This window comes from Physeter macrocephalus, chromosome 16 (genome assembly GCF_002837175.3).
Source record: "Physeter macrocephalus isolate SW-GA chromosome 16, ASM283717v5, whole genome shotgun sequence".
Taxonomy (NCBI): Eukaryota; Metazoa; Chordata; class Mammalia; order Artiodactyla; family Physeteridae; genus Physeter; species Physeter macrocephalus.
This window is the reverse complement of record NC_041229.1, coordinates 99,318,610-99,341,977: the sequence shown is the minus strand read 5'-3', so window position 1 is coordinate 99,341,977 and position 23,368 is coordinate 99,318,610. Positions and strand designations below refer to the sequence as shown.

At 37.3% G+C, this 23,368-nt stretch overlaps 1 protein-coding gene across 2 annotated transcripts in view; it reads left to right on the top strand.

Moving 5' to 3' along the window:
- LOC102988322 (glycine N-phenylacetyltransferase) overlaps positions 1–23,368 on the top strand; it is a 46,726-nt gene that overhangs the window by 17,896 nt on the left and 5,462 nt on the right. The window contains exons 2-5 of one of the 2 annotated variants that reach the window (XM_055078678.1): positions 14,951–15,047; positions 17,296–17,391; positions 22,480–22,520; positions 22,628–22,735. In XM_055078678.1, the coding sequence (XP_054934653.1) occupies positions 22,649–22,735 (87 nt within the window). In that variant the 5' untranslated portion in view covers positions 14,951–15,047; positions 17,296–17,391; positions 22,480–22,520; positions 22,628–22,648. The remainder of the gene's footprint in view (positions 1–14,950; positions 15,048–17,295; positions 17,392–22,479; positions 22,521–22,627; positions 22,736–23,368) is intronic. The other variant, XM_024133293.3, reaches the window with a different exon arrangement.

The following is a 23,368-nucleotide window of genomic DNA, read 5'->3' as shown; positions in this document are numbered from 1 at the left end:
CCTATGTTTTCGTCTAAGAGTTTGATAGTGTCTGGCCTTACATTTAGGTCTTTAATCCATTTTGAGTTTATTTTTGTATATGGTGTTAGGGAGTGTTCTAATTTCATACTTTTACATGTACCTGTCCAGTTTTCCCAGCACCACTTATTGAAGAGTCTGTCTTTTCTCCACTGTATAGTCTTGCCTCCTTTATCAAAGATAAGGTGACCATATGTGCGTGGGTTTATCCCTGTTCTTTCTATCCTGTTCCATTTATCTATCTTTCTGTTTTTGTGCCAGTGCAATACTATCTTGATTACTGTAGCTTTGTAGTATAGTCTGAAGTCAGGGAGCCTGATTCCTCCAGCTCCATTTTTCTTTCTCACGATTGCTTTTGTTATTTGGGGTCTTTTGTGTTTCCATACAAATTGTGAAATTTTTTGTTCTAGTTTTGTGAAAAATGCCATTGGTAGTTTCACAGGGATTGCTTTGAATCTGTAGATTCCTTTGGGTAGTAGAGTCATTTTCACAATGTTGAGTCTTCCAATCCAAGAACGTGGTATATCTCTCCATTCCTTAATTTCACTTTCAGATTTTTCATCATTAGTGTATAGGAATGCTAGAGATTTCTGTGCATTAATTTTGTATCCTGCTACTTTAACAAATTCATTGATTAGCTCTAGTAATCCTCCTTCTCTCTTATTCCTCCTTTTCTCTTTCTCCTCTTTTTTTTCACCATTGTCCTCTCTTTCCTTTCCTCCCCTCCATGCCAGGATTAAGAGCATTATGGCTGATTCCAGGCTCACTGTGTAGAGGGGCTGAAGCACTGCCTATTCTGCATGAAGCTGGTCAGTTTTGTTGAGTAGCTGGTGGGCCCTGTGGGTTCCATGTGCCCTCTGGTTTGTGCCCCCTGAAGGCCCTGGGCTCCGGCACTGGACAAGGCTGAGGTCACAGGTATCCACTGCTGAAAAGGCCCAAAGAAGCCATGGACACACTAGTCAGATTCTTTAGCAAAGTCCAGGAGCTCGAGAGGGATGCAATGTTTCTCATGATGTTCTGATGATGTGATTATACTATAAAAACCTTATTTGGCTGTTCTCAGACTGATGTGTGAGGGACACCTTCCTACCCATAGCAATTCTTCTGGGTAGAGATGAGCAAAGAAAAGTTTGATCTAACCTCACTCTGAAACATCTACCCCTCAACCTTCAAGATTAATCAACTTGGGGAAACGAAGACCCAACAACATAATAGTAATAGTACCAATAATAGAAGAAGGAGGAAGAGGAGAAGAAGGAGGAGAACTGTTACTATTTTTCAAGGGCATGCTCTGTTGTCAGTATCTATACCAGATGCCTCACTTTTATTGATTTACTTCTATACATTAAGGTTTAGCAACTTAAGCAAAGAATCCAAGGCCTGGACAGTGAAGTGATTTGCTTCATGGTATGAGCAGTTGGTAAGACAATTTCCAATTTTTGAAATAATAGAGAAAGTTCACTTATTGAACACCTGTAAAGTGACAGGTGCTGCTCCAAATTGCTTCACATGTACTAACTCATTTAATCCTCACAGTAACCCCATGAGACAGATGCTGTTACGACTCCATTTTGCATATAAAGAAAATGAAACACAGAGAGTGGCAGAGCCAGTCTTTGAAGCCAGACAAACTAGATTTAGGGACCATGTTCTTATCCTCTACACTCTGCAGGGATAAAAGTTTATCACATAGGCTTTTTTTTTTCTTTGAGACTTAAATAAGATAATGAATGTATAATTCCTGGTGCATAGCTTGTGCTTATTGAAAGTTAGGAAAGTGGGTGAAGCAGAAGAAGCTGCCCAGGGGCAGTGGGTTAGATTCAATCATCCCAGAGAAGCTTTTCCTAATCTCAAATTCCTACATTATTTTTCTGGGTTTCAAAAAGTCAAGCTGAAAATGTATAATTACTCCTGAAAAGACCTTGCCGAAACTAAAACATCAGCCAACTGATTAAACAGGCTCGCCCTCTACAGACATTTGTTATACTGGTTTTTTTTTTTTTTAAATATCTTTGTGCACACTAACTTCTTCTAAATCTATGTGTGCAGAAGAGTGGCCCCAAAATTGGCTGCAAGTGACAAGAAATGACAATGGAAAGAAAATGATAATGAATAAAAGGAACATGCTCTGGGCAGAATGCTGTCTTTACCAGTTGCCTAAAGATCTGAAGATAAATGTCAATCTAGTGGGGAACATAAAAGAAAAACGAGAATGACAGTAAAATTAAAAGAAAATTTCAGACAAAAATGAGAGAAATCACTACCAGTTGTCCTAAACAAACAAACAATAAATTTAAAGGAAATAATATCCATAGAGGAGGTCAGATATGCAGAAAGGAACAAAGAGCAAAGATGGAACTAAATGAGTAAATTTAAATAAACATTAACTGACGTGGTAGCAGTAGATACAAGTCAGGGGAAAACAAATGGAGTCAAAAGGCTCTAAGTTTCTTACATTTTCTCAGAGGAGGATAAAAGTGTCAATAAATATTTGACTGTGACATATTAATTGCAGTTCTAGTAGAGCCACTAAAACAGGAGAAGAAATAAAGGGAATGACAAAGAATATCAGTCCAAAGAAAAAAGAGAAGAATAGAACAGAACATACCTAACCGAAGGTTCAAAATACAGTTAGAATATAGACTGGGAAAATCTCTTTGGCAAACACTTTGGCCTCACTGAGTGGATCTGCAGATATGCAAATCATTCATTCCACCCCTGGTAAATATTGTAGAGAAATGAATGTACTTTTGCTGTAGGTAACAAGGGCAAGAATGTTCACAGCAGCTTCATTCATAAGCCAAAACTGGAGACAAAAAAATGTCCATCAATAGTAAAATGGATAAATTGTGACATAATCATAAAATGGAATACTATATAGCAATGAAAACGAACAAATATGGCTACATGTAATACCATGGGTGGATCTTAAAAATATAATATTGAACAAAGTAAGAACAACACAAGAATCCATATGTCTCACATGATTTCATTTATATAAAGGTCAAAACCAGGCAAAACCAGGCTCTATTGCATAAGGATACATATGCAGATGAAAATAATATAAAGAGCTAGCAAGTGAGGACCATTAAGTAACAATCATGGCTCCTTAGAGAAAGGAGAGATTAGTGAGTGGGAAGATTCACACTGGGGGTTTCTGGGAATTTTTGCAATGTTCTACTTCTTGACTGAATGACCTTATAATCTTTTATTTTACTGTGCATTTATGTTTTAAGCTCTTATTTGGAGGTATGTGTGTTGTTTTTCCCAGTAGACAATTAAAAAGGAAGGAAGGAGGAAAAGAAGGAAAGAAAAAATAAAAGAGAGACAGAGAGAGAAGGGTGGAAGGAAGACAGGAGGAAAGGGAGGGAGGGAAGAAGAAATGGGAAGTTTAGAATTTAAAAACCTGGCTTCAGTTCCCGGTTCTGACACTAATCTTGGAAGACTGGTCTGGTTGCATTTCATAGACAGCATTTCAGGAGTCAGTTAGACAGTTCCATATAACTTGTAAAAGAAAAAACGAGAGAGAATATCAAACTCCAGCCTGAAAAGGAAACATATCAGAGAAGCTAAGTACAGGATTATGCTATGTGGATTTCTGCATTTTGAAGATGGTGATTTCCTATCTGTAAGGCCAGACTCCAGGAGGACACAAAAGACAAGAAGGTTTCTGACTGCGAACAACATAGTGCTTTGTTTTGTAAAGTTCATTAATGTCACTGAAGGTCACCATTTAAGAGGTGGGGATGGATAAGAAAGGGGGTCTGCACATTTCTACTCTGGAAGAAAATCTAATTCTGCCAGCAAAGTAAAGTTTTGGTGAAAATATCTATCTTAAAATTACAGTTTATGTGGTGGCTATGCTCCAAAGTCCATGCATATGGTGAAAATGGCACATCATTAAAAATTACCCTAAATGGACAAACCAACTGTTAAGAAATTTATAGGACAATTGTAGGAAATTCAGCATTACCAGGAAACCAGAAGGTATCAAGGAATTATTGTTAATATGTTTAGCTGTGTGCAGTACCATTGTGATTGTGATAAAAACATATTTTAAAAAATCCATACTGAAGTACTTATGAATGAAATTATATGATGTCTAGGATTTGCTTTAAGTTGATTTGGCAGAGGGAAGCGAAGTAGGGTAAATACAGATGAAATAAGATTGGTCACGTGTTGATAATTTCTGAAGTTGGGTGATGAGTACCTGGGAGTTCATTACACTATTCTCTCTACTACATGTATATTCAAAATTTTCCATAACAAAAAATTTTTTTAAAATTAAATTCCTGTTTTAGTTTCATGTGGGAGGAGGGCTGAATATTGTGAGGGTATCATAACCTCTAAGTCTCATTTAACTAAAATAGCCTGTCCATCTCATACAATATTGCATTCCTTTACTTCTGTGCCCTCTAACATTTTATTTCCTTTTCTCCTGAACTCTACTGAGCTTTTTTTTTTTTTAATAAATAAGGCATAGGGCTGTTGAAATGCTACACAAGATGTTCCTATTGTGAGATGCTAAGATTCTGCTAAAAGTGTACCAGTCCTTGGCAAGAAGCCTTCCTAAGTCCCTGGATGTGAGGGAGCTAAAGGGGGGAGTTGGGAATGTCTGTGAGCATCCCCTACTCTGTCTACTTCCTAGAGAGTAAATTAAAGGACTATAAAAAGGAGAATTTGACCAAATGACTCTCAGGCTATTTGGCAAAATATAAAATGATACACAGAACAGGAACGTTCTGGTGATTCATATCCCAAATATAAGTTTAAGTGGAATAAAAAGGACAGAAACCAAATTGTGGGGCACAGGGGAGAGTATGTCAGAGTCATTCAAGGTGACGCAAGAGGGAAGAGATATGGGAACATATGTATACGTATAACTGATTCACTTTGTTGTAAAGCAGAAATTAACACACCATTGTAAAACAGTTATACTCCAATAAAGATGTTAAAAAAAATAAAATTTAATTTAAAAAAAATTTAAAAACCCAGAAAAAAAAAAAAAAGAACTTTGCCTCTGAAAGGATCTAGAAAGGGTGGCAAAGTTAAGGGAAGACTTTATTGTTGCGGAAGACAGGAATTTTGAGAACTAAAGAAAAGAAGCAAGAAGACAGAGAGAGAGAGAGACAAAGAAAAAGTAAAGTTAATGGAAAAACAGGGAACCATGAGGGAACTGGGAAGAGATGATCATCACGGAAAGAGTGGAAAGAATTTATTTCAAGAGAAATAAGGAAATATCTTCTAGAGCCTACATGGAGACAGCAGGTTTGAGGAGAGTTCTTTACATCAGACTAAGTGGGGTTCACACACATTTACAAGACTTGACCTAGTGTTTTAAAAAATCATGTCTGTGTCTCAGTTTTCTCAACTGTGAAATGGAAATCATACTCCTCTATGTGAATAAATTGCTCAGCACAGTGCCTGGTACATGACAAGCACTCAATAAATGGCAGTTATTTATATTAGTGTAAATGATTTAAGTTTGTTGAACAAATATCTGTTGCAGGCCCACTATGTGCCAGGCATTGTTTTAGGATCTGGGGACACAGGAGTGGACGTGCTACCTCCTTAGACAGAGTTCTTTCTCTATAATCTCCTTGTGTTCATTTTGCTTGAAATCTTGGCTCTGTGACCAAATGAGACAAGGATAGACTTGGATGCATAGATGCAGGGGTGAGAGGGAAGCAGCAATTCCTTCCAGTCTTTCTTCATTCCACACAGGAGATGACAGATCATTTGGATTTATATACTGACACATCACATCTTCATCAGGGTACCTTAGAAACGCCAAGAAATCCTGGATTCTCAGACAATTCGGCTGAAATAAGCCTTCCAAATCCAAGGTAACCAGGGAAAGATGGATGAAGAAGAGTTCTCCATCTCAGTCTCCGTGTTTGTTCAAATTGTGTGGATTGTAAGTTGATTCCTGTGTACTATAGACGGTAAAGGCTGACATTATGTGGAGTTTCATGTTGAAAATAAGTCTGCAACAAAAGAATATGACACACATCTTAAAGTATGTGTATTGCTCAATAAATTTCACGATAATTTAGCATAAATGTTCATTTGTTCACATGAAAATAATAAGTATTATCTCAGGGTACACAGATCGAGCATTTATAAGCCAAGCTTTAAAAAAGTGTATGCTACAAGATGGGAGAAGTTGAGGCCCCCTAAGAAATCATACTAGCTGCCCTCTCTTCCTTACTAATTCTATTTTGCAAGCTGGCTAGGTAGGACCCAAAATCCAGAAGCACAGAATGACAGATAATAGGAGCTAAGGAAGAAAATAAAAATGGACAGTTGCTCAGAGTTTATTGTGTAAGATAATCTTTCTAATAATAGAAGTCAAGTAAAAAGACTGAACAAACAAAATCTACCTGAAAGGGCATTTAAAGCCATAGTTAGAAGTGTCAGCTGGTGAAAACAGAAGCAATGAGTGTGTGTGCGTGGGACAACTAATGGGATACAAGCAGTTGTATTATCAGTCTGTTATAATAGTGTAACGTAATTAGTCTGCACCGCCAGTGCCTAGCGCAAAGGAGGGATCTGGGTAACTAGGAAATGTTTGGAATATGGACACAGTGGACCATGATGCAATAATTAGAGGACACGGAAATATTTCTGAGAAAGTAGTAGAAGGAAGGGAAAGGGTTGTTTCCCAAAAGATGACTTAGGAGAATAGCATTGAAAGGGTAAACAAAGAAAAATAAAGTATTTTGAATTTTTGCCAGGTACCTGTCCTTTCTCAGTTCACTGAACACCTTTCTACCTTAAGGATGTGTAAGTAAGTATACACATACTTAACTTTGTCTTTAAGTATTAAAACAAGGAAAAAGGAAGGACAAAACATGTGTATGTTTGAGGAAGGAGTAGGCAGTGGTAAGCAGTTATGGTAAACTGGCTGAATTGGGCTGGACTTTATTATTTAAAGTTTCCAGATCTGCTAAAATTAAACTCTTGGCCCGTAAAATAGTTGCAGGGGTATGTGGGGTGGGCAACAGAGAAGGGTCTTGAGTTAATGCCTAGGTTGCATTTCTTCTCTTTTTGAGGGTTATAGAAGCAAGGGTTAACAGCAGGTTTTAGAATCAGGTAGCCTTTGTTTAGCATTCTGGTTCTTCTTTAAGCCTGAGTTATCACATCTTAAAATGGACAATAATGGAAATTTCTTTACAGAATTATAATGATGACTAAAACAGATAATGCATGAGAAGTGCTTCTCACAGTGCCTAGAACATGAACTTTCTATAAATATTCCATGTTGTTATTTATTTTTATCTGTCAGGGTTTTCAGGGGAGTTTGGATCAGGTGATAAGGAGTGTAGCTTCAGAGTTAATACAAATGGACTCTGCAAGAAACCTACCTCTTTTTGGGTGAGATCCAAACCAACTCAAGGATTCAAAAAAAAAAAAATCAAATTGGAACCTTTTCTGAGGCATCCAGTCCAAATGATGGAGAAGAAGGGTGAGAATAGATTTTGGGCACTTCTGTCTACTGAACTGTCTTGCTCAGTAGTCCAAGGAGTTAAAATGGCAGAGGGCAGAGTTGCTTGGGGTGTGTTGGAGAGGAGGGACATCTTGGGATAGATTGGTTTGGGGTATCACACCTATGAGTGGCTAGTTTGGGATATGATTTGAGGGACTGTGGTTGAATTTGGGTATAGGATGACTGAGTTAAGATATGAAGGAAAACCTGTGCAAGATATATGGCAGAATGATCTAGAATCAAAAAATTCTTCATCTCTATATCATATGGTTCTTGGTTGGGAACTTTTCTTTGCAGAGAAAATATGGGCTTCAAAATGTCTTTGCTAGAGGTCTCCCATGAAGGGCTGGTGAACAGTAACTGGAAATTTGGTCTGAATGAATGGACTCTGAGTCATGTCCAGTGCTGCATCCAGCATTTGCTGACCTACTGTGCCCACTCCATTTTCTGGAGTGTGATGGAGCAGCCCTGAGAAATGAGAATGGCTTTTACTCACCCTGATCTCCACCACTATGGTTTCGCAAGAGCAGGTCACAGGACACATGGTGAAATCCTTCACTGAGCAAGGCATTTCATTTTATGGACACGTGGCGGAGCAAGATGAACAGACCCTGAAAAATCAATAAACACTCAGGTTTCCGAGTTGCTTCCTGCAGCTGGCATCGGTGGCAATGTACTCCTACTCAGGTGGGCCCCTCAGTGACCCCAAATCATCCTAGTCTGCTGGAGTCAAGGGATATTTGTCACACATCTTCTGTCATACCTGCCCCTTTTTTTGTCTGATAAGTTAATGAGACTTATTATGTGAAGGTCAAAGCTTAGAAGTTATTAAGACATCTTTAGACGTTTGAACTCAACAGACCTCAGAAGCTATCCAGTCTAATTCCCTCAGGTTTTCCACTGGTTCTCTACACCTACTCTTACCCCATCACTGAAAACACCTCACTACACCTCCATTCCTGCAGCATTCAGATATGAACTTAAGAATGACTCCCGAAGGGAAATTTTCCATGACTCATCCACCACTAATACCCTAGCTAGATCCATTTCTCCTGATGCATGTTCTCTTAAAACTCTGTATATCTCCTTCACACAACTCATCCCAAATGCAGTTAAATATTTGTACAGTTATTTGTAAGATGCATGCCTCCTCCTCGACACTGGAAAGTAAATTCCATGAAGTCAAAGAACATATTGAAATGTTAGTCCCTAGCTAGGGGCTTATCAGTCAATACTCACTTGATGAATGAATAATGAATGAATGTAAATAATGAATAAATAAATAATAAATGAATGAATGAAACTTCATAGAGTAGTTGGGAAGATAAAATAAAAAAAGAATACATCCTAACATGCACAGTGTCTGGTGTATATTAGAAGCTTATGAAATAATATTAGATCCCTTTGTATCTAACCCTTGAAGGAAAAGCATTAACATTTTGTATTCAATGTTTTTATACTTACTGTTATGACATACATATTTCCCATACTATTTTAAAAATTAATTAATTTATTATTTTTAAAATTTTTTATTTATTTTTGGCTGTGTTGGGTCTTTGTTGCTGCACCTGGGCTTTCTCTAGTTGTGGCGAGTGGGGGCTACTCTGCACTGCGGTGCACGGGCTTCTCATTGCGGTGGCTTCTCTTGTTGTGGAGCACGGGCTCTAGGCACACGGGCTTCAGTAGTTGTGGCACATGGGCTCAGTAGGTGTGGCTCGTGGGCTCTAGGGCACACGCTCAGTAGTTGTGGCTCACGGGCTTAGTTGCTCCGCGGCATGTGGGATCTTCCCGGACCAGGGCACAAACCCGTGTCCCCTGCATTGGCAGGTAGATTTTTAACCTCTGTGCCACCAGGGAAGCCCTCCCATACTATTAAAGTCTTTTGATAAACACAATTTAAATGATTCCATGATATAGTCACATGGTATATTAGTTTGGGTGCTTTTGGCTTAAAGTAAGAAAAAAAAAAAAAAAAAGCCCTGATTCAAAATGGCTGTAGTAATAAGGAAATTTGTTATCTCATCAAATTGAGAGTCCAAATGTGGACCAGGCTTGAGGTTGGTGCCTATCAGCAAGCCCAACGATGTCATCAAGGAACCAGGTTCTTTTTCTTTCTTTGATCACCATTGGTTTCATCCTAAGGTTGGTTCTCTTTATGATTGATTTGGCTGCCAGTACAGGGTCTTGTTAACATGGAAGAGATACACACAGAGAAATTCCAACCAGACTTAAACTTTCCAGGAGAATGTCATGCTCTGATGGCTCAGACCAGTGGTTCTCTAATAATTATGAATATGAATTCTTAACTTATCAGATTTTATCTTGAATTAATATTACTCCATTTCAAATACAATGTAATAACAACATAATTTCATTTGCCTCCCCCCTTTGTGCTATTGGTAAATAATTTTCTTCTACATTTGCTATAACTCTGTGGTATACAGTTATTGTATTTGGATTTAAAACAGTCAATTGTTTTGAAGGAATTTAAGAAAAGAAACATAGGTTTAAACCACTTAATATTTTCAATGGTCTCCCTTTCTAACTGCAGTTCCAAAAATGTCATTGAATTTAATTTCCTTTTGGCCTACAGACTTTTTTCTTGTAGGGCAGATGTGCCCTGTTTATCTGAAAATGTTTATATTTTGCCTCCATTTTGAAAGGATATTTTGCTTGATAGGGAATTTTAGGTTGAGAGTTATTTTTCTTTCAGCATTTTAAAAATGTTATTTTATTGTAATAGGAAAGAACCTTTGTATTCTATTACAAGTTAATCACTAAAGGGATGTTGCCTATAAGTTTAAATTACACATAATGGCCCATCTCTGGGAACCCTGCTTCTCAGGTAATGAACATTAAGCTAAAATACCTTTGTTAAACTCACAAGAAACATCCTGACCAGGCCCACCTGTGAATGACTGCAGGAAGGAAGAAATTAACACATCCTCTCCATAGACTGACTGGAACCAGGAAATGTTTGGCTTTAGTCCCTCTCCTTTTAGTATAAAAGAAGCCTGAATTCTAACTCAGGCAAGATGGTTCTTTGGGACACAAGTCCAGTATTTTTTGGTTTGTTGGCTTTCCAAATAAAGTTTCTATTCCTCGCCCCAACAACTTGTCTCTCGATTTATTGCCCTATCGTGCTGTGAGCGGTACGAGCTTGGATATGGTAACGTTATCTTCTAGACCTTACTCTATAACTTCTGAAAGTCAGCCATTATTTGTATTTTTATTCCCTTACGTATAAAATGTTTTTTCTCTGGCTACTTTTAAGGTTATCTCTTTAAATGGGGTTCTCAGTAGTTTAAATATATGCCCAGGTGTGGTGTTCCTTCTGTTTATTCTGTTTGAGGTTTACTGAGCTTATTCTAAGGGGGAGAATTCTAAACCCTTTAGTCTTTCCAAGTAATTTCTTTACTTATGGTTAAAAAAAAAAAGAGCTCTGATTTATACATCAAATCTAAACAATAGTTGTCCCTTGCTTTTGCTGCAGGTATTTATGAAAGGGGAGAGAAGGAAATAGGTATTTCTTGTAGTGATCCACCTGCCTCCCAGTTCTTAGCCAGCTGGTTTCACAGACAGAGTTGCTGAGTGTTGGCAGGACCTTTAGGACCAGAAAGCAGCTCAGCCTTCTGGAAAAAGAGCCTCAGGAGGCACTCTGCCAATGTCTCAATGTTACAGAGCCATGTCCCTGAACATGGGACCCGGAGGGAGGGACTCCATCTCGCACTCCACCGACAGACATGCAGCTTGGTGCGTGAATTCTATTACGAACCTCAGCTCAGCAGTTTTTGGATCAAACAGGTTAAAGTACACTTTTCAAGACCACTATACCCAGAAGACATATTTCATCTTCTGGAAAAATCGGCCGCCTCTTTTTTTCTGAGGACCTCTGCAGAGATTGAATGAGAAGACAGCTTTGCAGGTGAGAACAAAGGATCATTGCTCTCAGATTCCTCATCTCCTTCTGTTTCCGCACTGAATGGAATAAATCAAAATGCTACTGTTGGATGTGGATAAGAATTTCTGAGCTCATCTGTGTTGAGAATTATGCCAGATGAAAAGGAAGCTATTCCCTTTGAGAAACTGGTATCAGGCATCTACTGTGTGTACGGCAGTATCCTAATTCTATGAGAAGTTTTTCACTGGATAAAGACAGGCTTTTATTTTGAATTGATAAATGTGGAGCAATTTGGGAGCTTGCCATTGGTAGATGGGTGATAGAAAATGTAATAGCATCTGGGAAGGAATAGGCTGGTTCAGGTCTCAGTATATAACAGAGATTGTTGACATACTATGCAAATATGATCTTGTTTAATCCTCTAGTAACATACTAAGTTACATAGTCAGATTTTTTTCCCCCTTGGATAAATGATGGCCAGGGAAATTAAGTACCCTGTTTAAAGTGTCAAAGAGACAAGGTAGATTCTAGTGAAAGAATTATAATACAGATGATATTAAATATGAATTTAAAACCATAAAAAAGAATGTAATTTTTAAAAATCTCAGCTGTAATGCCCCTATATTTGGTGTTTCCTTCTAATTTTTTATCTTTACATGATTTATGTAAATATGCACAGAAAAAGACTTTATAGCTAGTTAGAATTTTTGCACTGTCATTTTTATCCTTTTCATGTTCATCTTTAAGATTGTCTCATATGACAACATATATATATAACTTTTATGTTAATGGGTTTTAGAGTAGTAAAATAATGATAGATCATAATTTATGTAAATTATAGAGAGACACTGAGATTGTGTCCAATACTTCCCTGTTACTTAATATTGTATTGCTTTACAAACTTTTTCAGAGTATTTTTCTTCATTTGAATTGTTTTCTTTGAATAAATTCCCAGTACTGGAATGGCTTTGTCAAAGGTTTCAAAGTGTGCGCTATAGGACTTTGCCCACTATCAATGCTGGCAACCCACTAAAATGAATCTCCCCAGTTTTAGTCAACTATATTTACTGAACACCATATTTGTGTTTTCAGTGTGTGTGTGCATACATGTGCAGAAAGTTCTCCCAAATGTACTTGTTGATACTTTAATATCCTCAGTAATCTGGCTTCAAATTGAACTTTTCATATTTTCATGTAATCTTTTTGTGAAATGCTCCTCTCTAATGTCTGATTAGTCTTTAGAAATGATACATGTCTACTACTGTCTTGATACTTTCCAAGATATGGCACAGGTACTTCTATTCTGGTCTGAGCCTTTTTTCAAAGGAGCAACTAGTAGAAATTCCCATGCCCAGAACATAGTTGGCCTTCTGCAAGTACTTGTTGAATGAATGAAGGAGTTTTTTCCCCCTTGGTAAGCAGAGTGATTAAATCGATTATGTTGATACAAATACATAGTATATTCAATCACTAAACAGACATTGAGTCCTTACTGTGTGTAATAAACATTGAGAATAATAAAATAAATCATTTGAGGCCCTGCCCAGAGGACTGATAATCTAGAAGACAAAATACAATTTACTGTAACAAGTTGTGTGATTGAAATATGTACATAATTTAGGGGAGTGCAGAAAAGAGAGTGATTTGTTTGTTTGGATTGAGGAAATAGAGGGAGTCAATAGGGGAAAAACTGAAATTTGAGTAAGACTTTGAAACGGGAGCAAAAGCTGGATTTAGAAGGTCTTCTGGAAGTAGAGCATAAATAAAATGAAGAAAGGCAGGAGTTGTTAAATCAGATACTGAGTTAAAGAAATATTCTATGGTCTTGTGGGGAATAGAAGGACAACAGAGGAGACTAATAGACTTTACCTTGATAGTAAAAAAAAAAAAAAATCATTTACAGAACTTAAGTGAGTCTTAGCAGTCACAGTGACTGCCCACAGCAGCTACAGTCAAGATACAAACAAAACTTTAAAAATTAACTTAAAATGGGTTAAAGACCTAAATGTATTAAGACTTGAATTCATAAAACTCCTAGAAGAAAACATGGGGGAAAAAATTTGACCTTGGTCTTGGCAATAAGTTTTTGGATATGACAACAGAAGCACAAGCAACAAAAACAAAAAAAAAAGTGGGAATATATCAAACTAAAAAGCTTATGGAGAGAAAAAGAACAATCAACAAAACAAATAACCTATGGAATGGGAGAAAATATTGCAAACCAATAAGGGGTTAATATCCAAAATATGTAAAGAACTCATACGAGTCAAGAGCAAAATATATATATTGTATATATATTTAATCCTGTTTAAAAATGAGCAAAGAAGCCCTGAAAAGACATTTTTCCAAAGAAGACATACAAATGGCCAATAGGTATATGAAAAGATGCTCAAAACAAAATCACAATAAGATAATACCTCACACCTGTTTAAATGGCTATTATCAAGCAGACAAGACATAAGTGTTGTCAAAGATGTGGAGAACAGGGAACCCTAATGCACTGTTGGTGGGATTATGAATTGGTGCAGTCACTATGGAAATAGTATGGAGGTTCCTATAAAAATTATAAATAGAACTACCATATGATCCAGTAACCCCACTTCTGGGTACATATCTGAAGGAAATTAAATCACTATCTTGAGGAGACATCTGCACCACCATGTTCATTGCAGGATTATTCACAATAGCCAAGACATGGAAACAATCTAAGTGTCCATAGATGGATGAATGGATAAATAAATTGTGGTATATCTATACATTGGAATATTATTCAGTCATAAGAAAGAAGAAAATTCTGCCATTTGTGACATGGATAACTTGAGAGCATTATGCTAAGTGAAAAAAGTCAGAGAGAGTAAGACAAATAGGCTATGATCTCAGTTACATGTGGAATCTGAAAAAAACCAAACTGATAGAAACAGAGAAGAGTGGTGGTTGCAAGTGACCAGAGGTTGGAGGAGATGCAAAGATGTTGGTCAAAGGGTACAAACTTCCCTTTATGAGATAATTTCTGGAGATCTGGTGTGTAGCATGGTGACTATAATTAACAGTGCTGTATTATGTACTTGAAAGTTGCTAAGGAGTAGATCTTAAATGTTCTCACAACAATGCAAAAAGAAATACGTGATGTGATGGAGGTGATAACTAACCTTATTGTGGTAATCATTTTGCAATGTACATATGTATCAAATCATCACATTGTATACCTAAAACTTACAGAACATTATATGTCAATCATATCTCAATAAAGGTGGGGAGAAAAGAGAGATAACCACTCCCTTAGTGGTTCTGGTCAAGACTCTCCTCCCCTCAAATCATGAAGGGACCTCCTGATTAAATGAAGGGACTATTTTTCTCCCCAGATAACTGACAACAAATCCAGGTAAAAGGGAACACATATGAAAAATCAAAACATTAATTTGTCCAAGATTCTCCAACATGTTAAAACAGCAGGATCAAAAAATGAAAAGAAGTCTTTGGTAACTGGAGCATGACTACCAGTAGACACAAACATAATACTAGTACCATTTCTCCAACTACAGATTCTACCTGCTCATCCCAAAGGACCAGTGTTCCCAAAGGGTTGAGCTGAAGAGGAGCAGGCCCTGAACACAGTGACCAGAGAGTTGGGAATCCAAAGTAAGTAGAGAAGAAACCAGCTGAAGTCAGTTTCCTAGCATTGATGAGCTAAATTCATGGATACCAAAAATAGACCAGGGATGACCTTTAAAAGAACAGTCAGAAACATAGGTAAATAAATGAGTTTAAACAACAGCGACTTTCTCCTAATATCTACAGGGTTTTGCATATTCCAAGTTTAATGCCATTTTGAGTCTAACAAGAACTTTCTCCATAGTTCTTATCAGAAAGAGTTAGCCAGTCATTCCCAGGAATATGGCAGCTGACATCTAACACCATCCTCTCTTCAATGGCCAGTTCTAGTGCAATCTCCTTTAAGAACGCTATAAGCTTCCACTGAGAAGTATTCTCTGTCTTTTGTGAATCTCATAGGCCTTAGGCAGAACATTTGATTTGCCACAGTCTTCTGTCTACATTTTTAGTCAGCATGTTATGATCCAATTCTTCTGATAATCCTAATTTCATACAGTGAGTCAAAAGGTAGAAATGCTGCTTTATATTACATAGTAATATATACTATACACATCAGACTCTTAGGTTTAGGGATGGGATAAGGCTCAAGAAGAGGTGAGGATTGGGCATAGGGTGATTGAATTCGTTTTCAATATAATTTGGTAGTAAAAACGAGAAGGATAATTTATATTTTAAAGCATATCAAAATGGCTGCTTCAAAATGTCATGAATTCTATAGCATTGTAATTGCATATTTATGGGATAAGTTAGCTTTTTCTATGGGGCATATGTTAGTTGTGTACGTGTTTTATTTTCCTTATTAGATTATGAGTGCTTAAACGACAGGAAATCTAAGCTCACAGCTGCTCAGAGAGTTAGTTGATCAAAATTAAGTGTATCAGTCAGGGTCCAAGCGGAAAAGTAGATTTGTTACAGGGATTCGACCTTATGCAATTGTGTGGACTAGTTCAGCTGTTTCTGTAAGGCTGTTTCTTCCCACCTGGTGCTGAAGACTGAAGTACACAGGGAAGGTAGCTGGGAAAGGAACGTGAGAGGGAGAAAGAACAAGCTGAAACCCACAGTATAAGCTGAGGCTCACGGGGCCAGAGAAACTTTGTCAGTCCTACTGACACTGACCTTGGTAGAATGGGTGTTCCGCAGAGGCCAGGTTCCTTTGTTAAGGAGCTAAACACCCACAACTGGGCCAGGTGACAGACAAGCTGAAGGCAGACCTGGGGAGAGTGAAGCACTTGCCAGCCCAGCCCCTACCTTGGGTCGTGAGGTTAGCTGCAAAATGCCTGCTGCTTCAATTCTGCCCTCCAGGTCCTCCTTAGGAATCTCTCTGTGGCCCACCCTAACTGGAAATGTGTAGAGAAGGGAATTCTGAGAAATGTAGTTCAGTCTAGCTGAGGTGACACTCACCACGTTTGTTGAGATGACAGTGAGTTCTCAATAAATATTTATTGAGCAATTGCATAAGTGAATGACTGCATGGATGAATAAATCAATACTTAGGTTTCCAGGCTAGTCACAAAAGTCTATTTCAATTATAATGACGCCATACTAAGATACCGTTGAATAAAAATCAAGGCCAGACTTCGGTAAGGAGAGCCTTTATTTGAAAGGATTATTTCAAGAGTGGGGAAAAGGAGTGCTGTAATAGAAAGAAGGTATTATTTCAACAGGAGAACTCTTAGACCATAACATCTACAAACACCTGAAAGGTCAGGCAGGAAATGGTTATTCTTTTATGGAAAGGAGTAAGCAAGGTTCATGGAGGATCATTCTGAATGCCAGTGTTGGCTCTGGCTGAGGGTAGGTCACAGTGCAGAGCCCTGTGTGGAGGAGAGAAGCTTGATTAATGTGCGCTCAAGCCGATAACTTTTGTTAAGACATCAGAACACTTTGTTCTGATGGTTCAGTGGGGATAAACAGTCAAGCTAACCATTTATGAAGGAAGAGTAAACAGGGCTACAAAGAACCCAGTTCTTCTGCCCATTTTTTAATTGGGTTGCTTGGGGGTGGGGTTGATGTTGAGTTGTATGAGCTGTTCATTTGTTGAAGATTGGGAATTTGAAGGCTTAGTAGCTGGTCTTGTCATAGGTAACAGGGGGACATGGTGAGTCTTACTAAGCCAAACGGAAGAAGGACAGTTCTTTGCAGGAAGACATTTCAAAAACACACAGGGGATGGAGAGGTTTCTTTAGCAATTGCTGTTTTCCAGGATAACAGGGCTTAGGTGTCTTTGTATGTCTTGCAGTACTTCTCATCCCTTGGTTTTTGATCCTCTCTTTAGATTAAGGTACCTGCCAAGATGTTCCACTTACAAGGCCCACAACTGCTGCAGATGTTAGAGAAATCCTTGAGGAATAGCCTCCCTGAGTCCTTAAAGGTGAGAGTGGAACATTCTTAGGGAAAAAAGGACTAGCAACAGCCTCATAAAAAGGTGGGAAAGAGAACAAGCATTCACTGAGCACCTACTCTGTGCCAGACACTCACTCATCTTGCATCTCATTTAGTTTACATCATCTCTCTGCAAGGCAGGTACATCATGTCTGTAGAACCAAAGAGGAAACAGAGGCTCACTTATATGACTTGACCAAGATCACAGCAATAGTGAGTGGCAATGCTATGATTTGAATCCACTATGTTCTTTGCTGTGTGATGACCCAAAAACTTTCCCTTGCGCCCTTTCAACTCTTATGTTATATAACACTGGAAGTTTGTCCAGAACTGGCAAAGTTAATGTGTAATTTATTCTTCCCGAACAATCAAGTGCCTGATGAAAAGTTAACCATTATGATTCTTCTTTGTAATTAATAACTGGTCAATTTCTGTTTTGTCAAACCCCAAAGGATTATTATTTTAACTTGGGGTGAGACAGAAATTGTGTTTAAGAAGTGATCTTATACCATAGAGAAGTGTTTTTTCTTGCAATAATATATGTTGCAGAGGGACTAGGCTATTGCTAAAGAGTGCCACTGCATTATGATAAAGGCATTAATTCATCAAGGAGACATAAGAAAGGCTGAAATGTATACACCCAACAACAAAGGCTCAAAGTACCTGAGACAAAAACTGATAGAACTGGAAAAAGAAATAGGGAAACACACAGGTATAAAGACTTCAACATTCCTCTCTCAGCAATTTGTAGAATAGGCAGAAAACCTGTAAATATATGTGAACTTATTACATATGAAATACAATGAACCAGCTTGAACTAACTGGCATTTATAGAACACTTCCCACAACCACAGCAGAGTACATATTATTTTCAAGTGCACATGGAACATCTACCAAAGTAGACCATAATTTAAAAAATTTTAGAATTGAAATCATACCAAGCATGTCCTTGAACAATATAGAATTAAACTCAAAATTAAAAAAACCTGAAAAGTGTCTGGGAAATACCTGAATTTCTAGAAATTATACACTTCTAAATAAATCATGCTTAAAAATCACAAGGAAAATTAGAAAATATTTTAGTTGAAGGAAAATAAAAATACAACTTTTGAAAAGTTTTGGGATGCAACTAAAGCAGTGATAACTGGGAAATAGATAGCATTAAGTGCTTATAGTAAAAAAGAATAATGGTCTCAAATCAATGTTTTAAGTTTCTACCTTAAAAACTAGAAAAAAAAGAGTAAATTAACCTCAAAGCAAACACAATTAAGAAAATTATGAAAGATAAGAGCTGAAATCAATAAATTTGAGAGGAGAAAAACAATTAAGAAAATCAATAAATCTAGACTCTGGTTCAGTGAAAAAAATCAATAATGTTGGTAAAGTTCTAACCAAACTGACCAAGAAATAGAAGACACAAATTATAAATATCAGGAATAGAACAGGGAGCATTACTACAAACACAATAGACATTATAAAGATATTAGGATACACTACTTTCAATACTGAGCTCATAAATTTCACAATGTATGTTCTGTGAAAAGCACAAATTACCAAAGGTCACTGAAGAAGAAAAATGCAAACTATATTGTCCTATATCTATTGGAGAAATTGATTTTGTAATTTAAAACATTCCAACAAAGAAAACTCCATGCCCAGATGGTGTCAGTGGCAATTTCTACTACACATGTAAGGAAAAAATAATACCCCTTCTACACAAACTCTTGCAGAATAGAGCAGCGGAGAAAACACTTCCCAAATCATTTTATGAGTCTAGAATTACCCTGATACCAAAATCAGAAGTGGGTACAAGAAAAGAAAACTACAGAACAACATCCCTTGTGAACAGAGATTACCCTCAACAAAATACTATCAAGTCAAATCCATCAATATATCGAAAGGATAATACACTATAACCAAGGGGAGTTTATCTTGGAAATGCAAGGCAGGTTCAACATTCAAAAATCAATCAATGTAATTCACCATATCAACAGACTAAAAAAGAAAAGCCATATGATCTTCTCCCAATAGATGCAGAAAAAATATTTGATAAAATGTAATATTCCTCATAGAAATAAAACTCTCAGCAAACTAGGAATAGAAGGAATTTTCAACCTGATAAAAAGCATACTGGAAAAATCTACATCTATTATCATACTAAATAGTGAAAGAGTGAATGTTCCTCCTAAGATCGGTAACAAGGCAAGGATATTCATTCTCACACTTCTATTCAACATGGTACTGGATATCCTAGCCAGTACAATAAGGCAGGAAAAAGAAATAAAAGACATATGTATTGGAAAGAAATAAATTAGCGTTTATTCACAGATGGTATGATTGTGTAATGTAAAAAATCCTAAGGAATCTACCAAAAAGCAACCCTAAAAAGTTCCTAGATATATAACTAAGTTTAGCAAAGGCTTTAAGGTGAATATACATAATACAAAAATTGTTTTTCTATGTGCTAGCAATGAACAATTGGAATTAAAAATTAAAAATCAATACCTTTATAAGCACCCCCCCCCCAAAAAAAACAAGAGACAACAAAAAACCTTAGGTATAAACTGTTAATTTACAAAGTTTGTCTCTAAAATAAATCTCATTTTCTTTTGTTGATGAATCACAGCTCTGGACTTCTCAGGGCAGCATGAATATGATGTATAATTCCGTATAGTTAATTACACTGATCATGCTGATGGGAAACCTGGAAGGAATAGCATCATATTACACCTTTTTTTACTTTTTTCTGGTGCTCTGACACCTTGCATAGGGATCATGTGTAGACTCAGCCATGAGTGCTGAGTGTAGCCCAGAGACACTGATCCTTCTGACTGAGGTAGGGTAGGGAACTGTCGAGAGGAAGAAGATCAGGAGTCAGACTGTTCTGACCCCACAAATTCATTGTTTTCTGGGTAACACTGCAAAAATTAAACATCTCTAAGTCTCAGTGCTCTTGCATGTAAAATGAGTAAAACCGGAAAGTAAATACTCTCGGTAGACATTCCTCAACCTTAAAGAGGGTTATGATTACCTTGCAGAGCTGTTGGGAGGATTAAATAAAATATGATAAAATTTATAGCCAACTCTTCTGGAACACTTACCAAATATCAGGAATTATACAAAGTGCTCAACAGAAACTCAAAAGTCTAACTCAAAAGTCTTTTGTATTTTTTTTAGGAGGGGGAGTTACTAAATCAGTTAGGTGCTCTGTGGACTGAGATATTTTTATCTTGAGTGGCTGCTTTGAAAAGTTTTCCAGGTTAAATTGTTTTCTTCCATCTCTATAGGGTAGATCTCTGATGTTTGAATTGTTATTTACTTCTTGTGTTAAGTGGATCCCAACTTTTTGGAGAAAATTCTTGGCACTACTAGCCTTAGCCAACTCTCTTGTGAGGCAAAGAAACCCACAATATGAGATCCTTGGTTTTAATGAGTAAATATGGTTCTTTTCCTCTCTACTCAGTTGATTCTTTGATGACATAGTTTTTTCCCATAAGTAGAAATCTAGAATATTTGTAGGAATGGTTCTTGTTACAAATGTATGACCTAAAACTCATTCGCATTCAATACTCACTAAAGTCTCAAGTGAAAGAAACATTTGTGTATCATGGCCTGAGGACAGCCCATCTCTTTCTCAAAGTAGTGGAAACTATTATAAATAGGTTTATCTCACATGTTAACTCCAATTCATTCAATTTGTAGTGGCTGCCTGCATCACTGTGTTCTGGCTTAGTGTTGCTACCATGTGCACAGAAATGTGATATATAAATGTCACTGGTTCCAAACTCCAATGTTTAAAAAATGTATTTTTATTACTTTTTATTTTCCCTAAAACTGCATTTAATTTCTATATTGAGCCCCTGCTGATGGCAGAAATTTAATAATTTTTTTTTTTTTTTTTTTTTGCGGTACGCGGGCCTCTCACTGCTGTGTCCTCTCCCGTTGCGGAGCACAGGCTCCGGACGCGCAGGCTCAGCGGCCATGGCTCACGGGCCTAGCCGCTCCGCGGCATGTGGGATCCTCCCGGACCGGGGCATGAACCCGTGTCCCCTGCATCAGCAGGTGGACTCTCAACCACTGCGCCACCAGGGAAGCCCCAGAAATTTAATAATTTTATAAAAAAACAGTAAAGTCAAAGTTTGCCTCCCCCTCTTTCCCCTTAGTCTGACATAAACATTTCACGGCAAAGGTAGGGAGGTACAGGGTGAGGTGTGGGCCTTTGTCACTGAAATATTCACCATTCCATTGGTCCCTGGTCTTTGGCATCCTTCCATACCATCTGCTGAAGCATCATGTTTCTAATGCATTTAGGTCCTGAGGTCTGCCCTAGTGTGTACTACTGTTTTTCCCCTCCCCACAACCGCAGGGTCCCTTCTAGCTTGGAGAATCTCTCTTTCTCAGCCTCTTCGGTGTTTTGAGGGCACCAATGTTTGAACCGATGCGTGCAGTAAAGATTAAACAGATTGCCCAATATGTGATGTTCTTGGACCTTGGTCACCAAAGCTCGTGTTCTTAATACTATGTTCTGTCTCTACTTATTAAGTAGGCAGGAGTTCATTTAACCTTTCTGGAAGGTAATTTGGAGATGTGTGTAAGAAAGAAAATCTTTAAACTGCAGTAGACGTTTGATCCAGAAATTCCCCTTCTAGAATTTGTAATATCAGGCATATTTGCAAAGATTTTTGCAAAAAAAAATGTTCATTGAAGAAAAACTGTTAAAAATTAGAAAACACTAAAATGACCAGCAATAAGAGATAGTAAAATTGAATTAGAGTCCTTCCATATAATTGGCTATTATGCTGTCGTTAAAAATAACTATGTAGATTTGTGTTTACTAACATGGAAATATGCTCATAGTATAGTGTGTATGTGTATGTATGGGGGGAATAGATGTTAAATTAATATGTATTAGGTAATTTCATGTTTAAAAACTATGTGTAAATAAATGGAATAAAATGGAAAGAGAACACTAAATTCTGCAATGTGATAGTAGATGATTTTTAAATTATTCATTTTATTTTTCTGGATTTTAAAATATATTCATATAATATTCTCATTGTTTGACCCCAAAATCTAGGACCTAGTAGAACCTGAAGATTGAACTGAATGCCCTATTAGGTACTTACCCTCATTTCATAGAAACAAACTTTGAACTGATCAAACGCAAGGCACTTTGCCATCCCTTCCTAATAAGCTGACCCTCTTACTTTGTCCGGATACTGCAGGTTTATGGGACCGTCTTCCACATGAACCAGGGAAACCCTTTCAAGCTAAAGGCCCTGGTGGACAGGTGGCCTGATTTTAATACAGTGGTTATCCGCCCTCAGGAGCAGGTAAGGTGTCAGATGTGGAATGAATTTGCACCTATGTTTGTATTTGCTATGAACCTACCATGTACCTTGCAATGTGGTAGACCCTGGGGATAACAAAATGAATTGCAGTGATAGTGAACAAGTCCCTGTCCTCAAGAACGTCACAGCCTGGAGGGGAAACACAGACAAGCAGATAAATTACAAGATGCTTTGAAAATGTACAAAAACATACGAGATACAGAAGTAGCACTGACCAAGAGATGATTAAAACTGTAGATGTCAGGGGATGCAGGGAGAGGATCAGAGAGCCTTCATAACAGACATTTCACCAAAACTGAATTTTGAAGAATAATAGGTTTTTGACAGGTTGACAAGAGCAGAGATTGCATTCTAAGCAGAGAAAATAACACCCCAAAATATGTGAAGTTAAACATGAATAATGTTAAGGAAATATAAAGAACAAATTACAATGCTTGTATTTGGGAATATATTTTCAGTACCAGACTTTTATTTTTTTTTAGGAAACATTTATCTGTTTTATTAGAAGTATTTTTATTATAACAAAGAGAAGTTTTGAAAATAAAAAGAAGGTTTTTTTTTTGTTTTTTATTATTTTTTTAACATCTTTATTGGAGTATGATTGCTTGACAATGG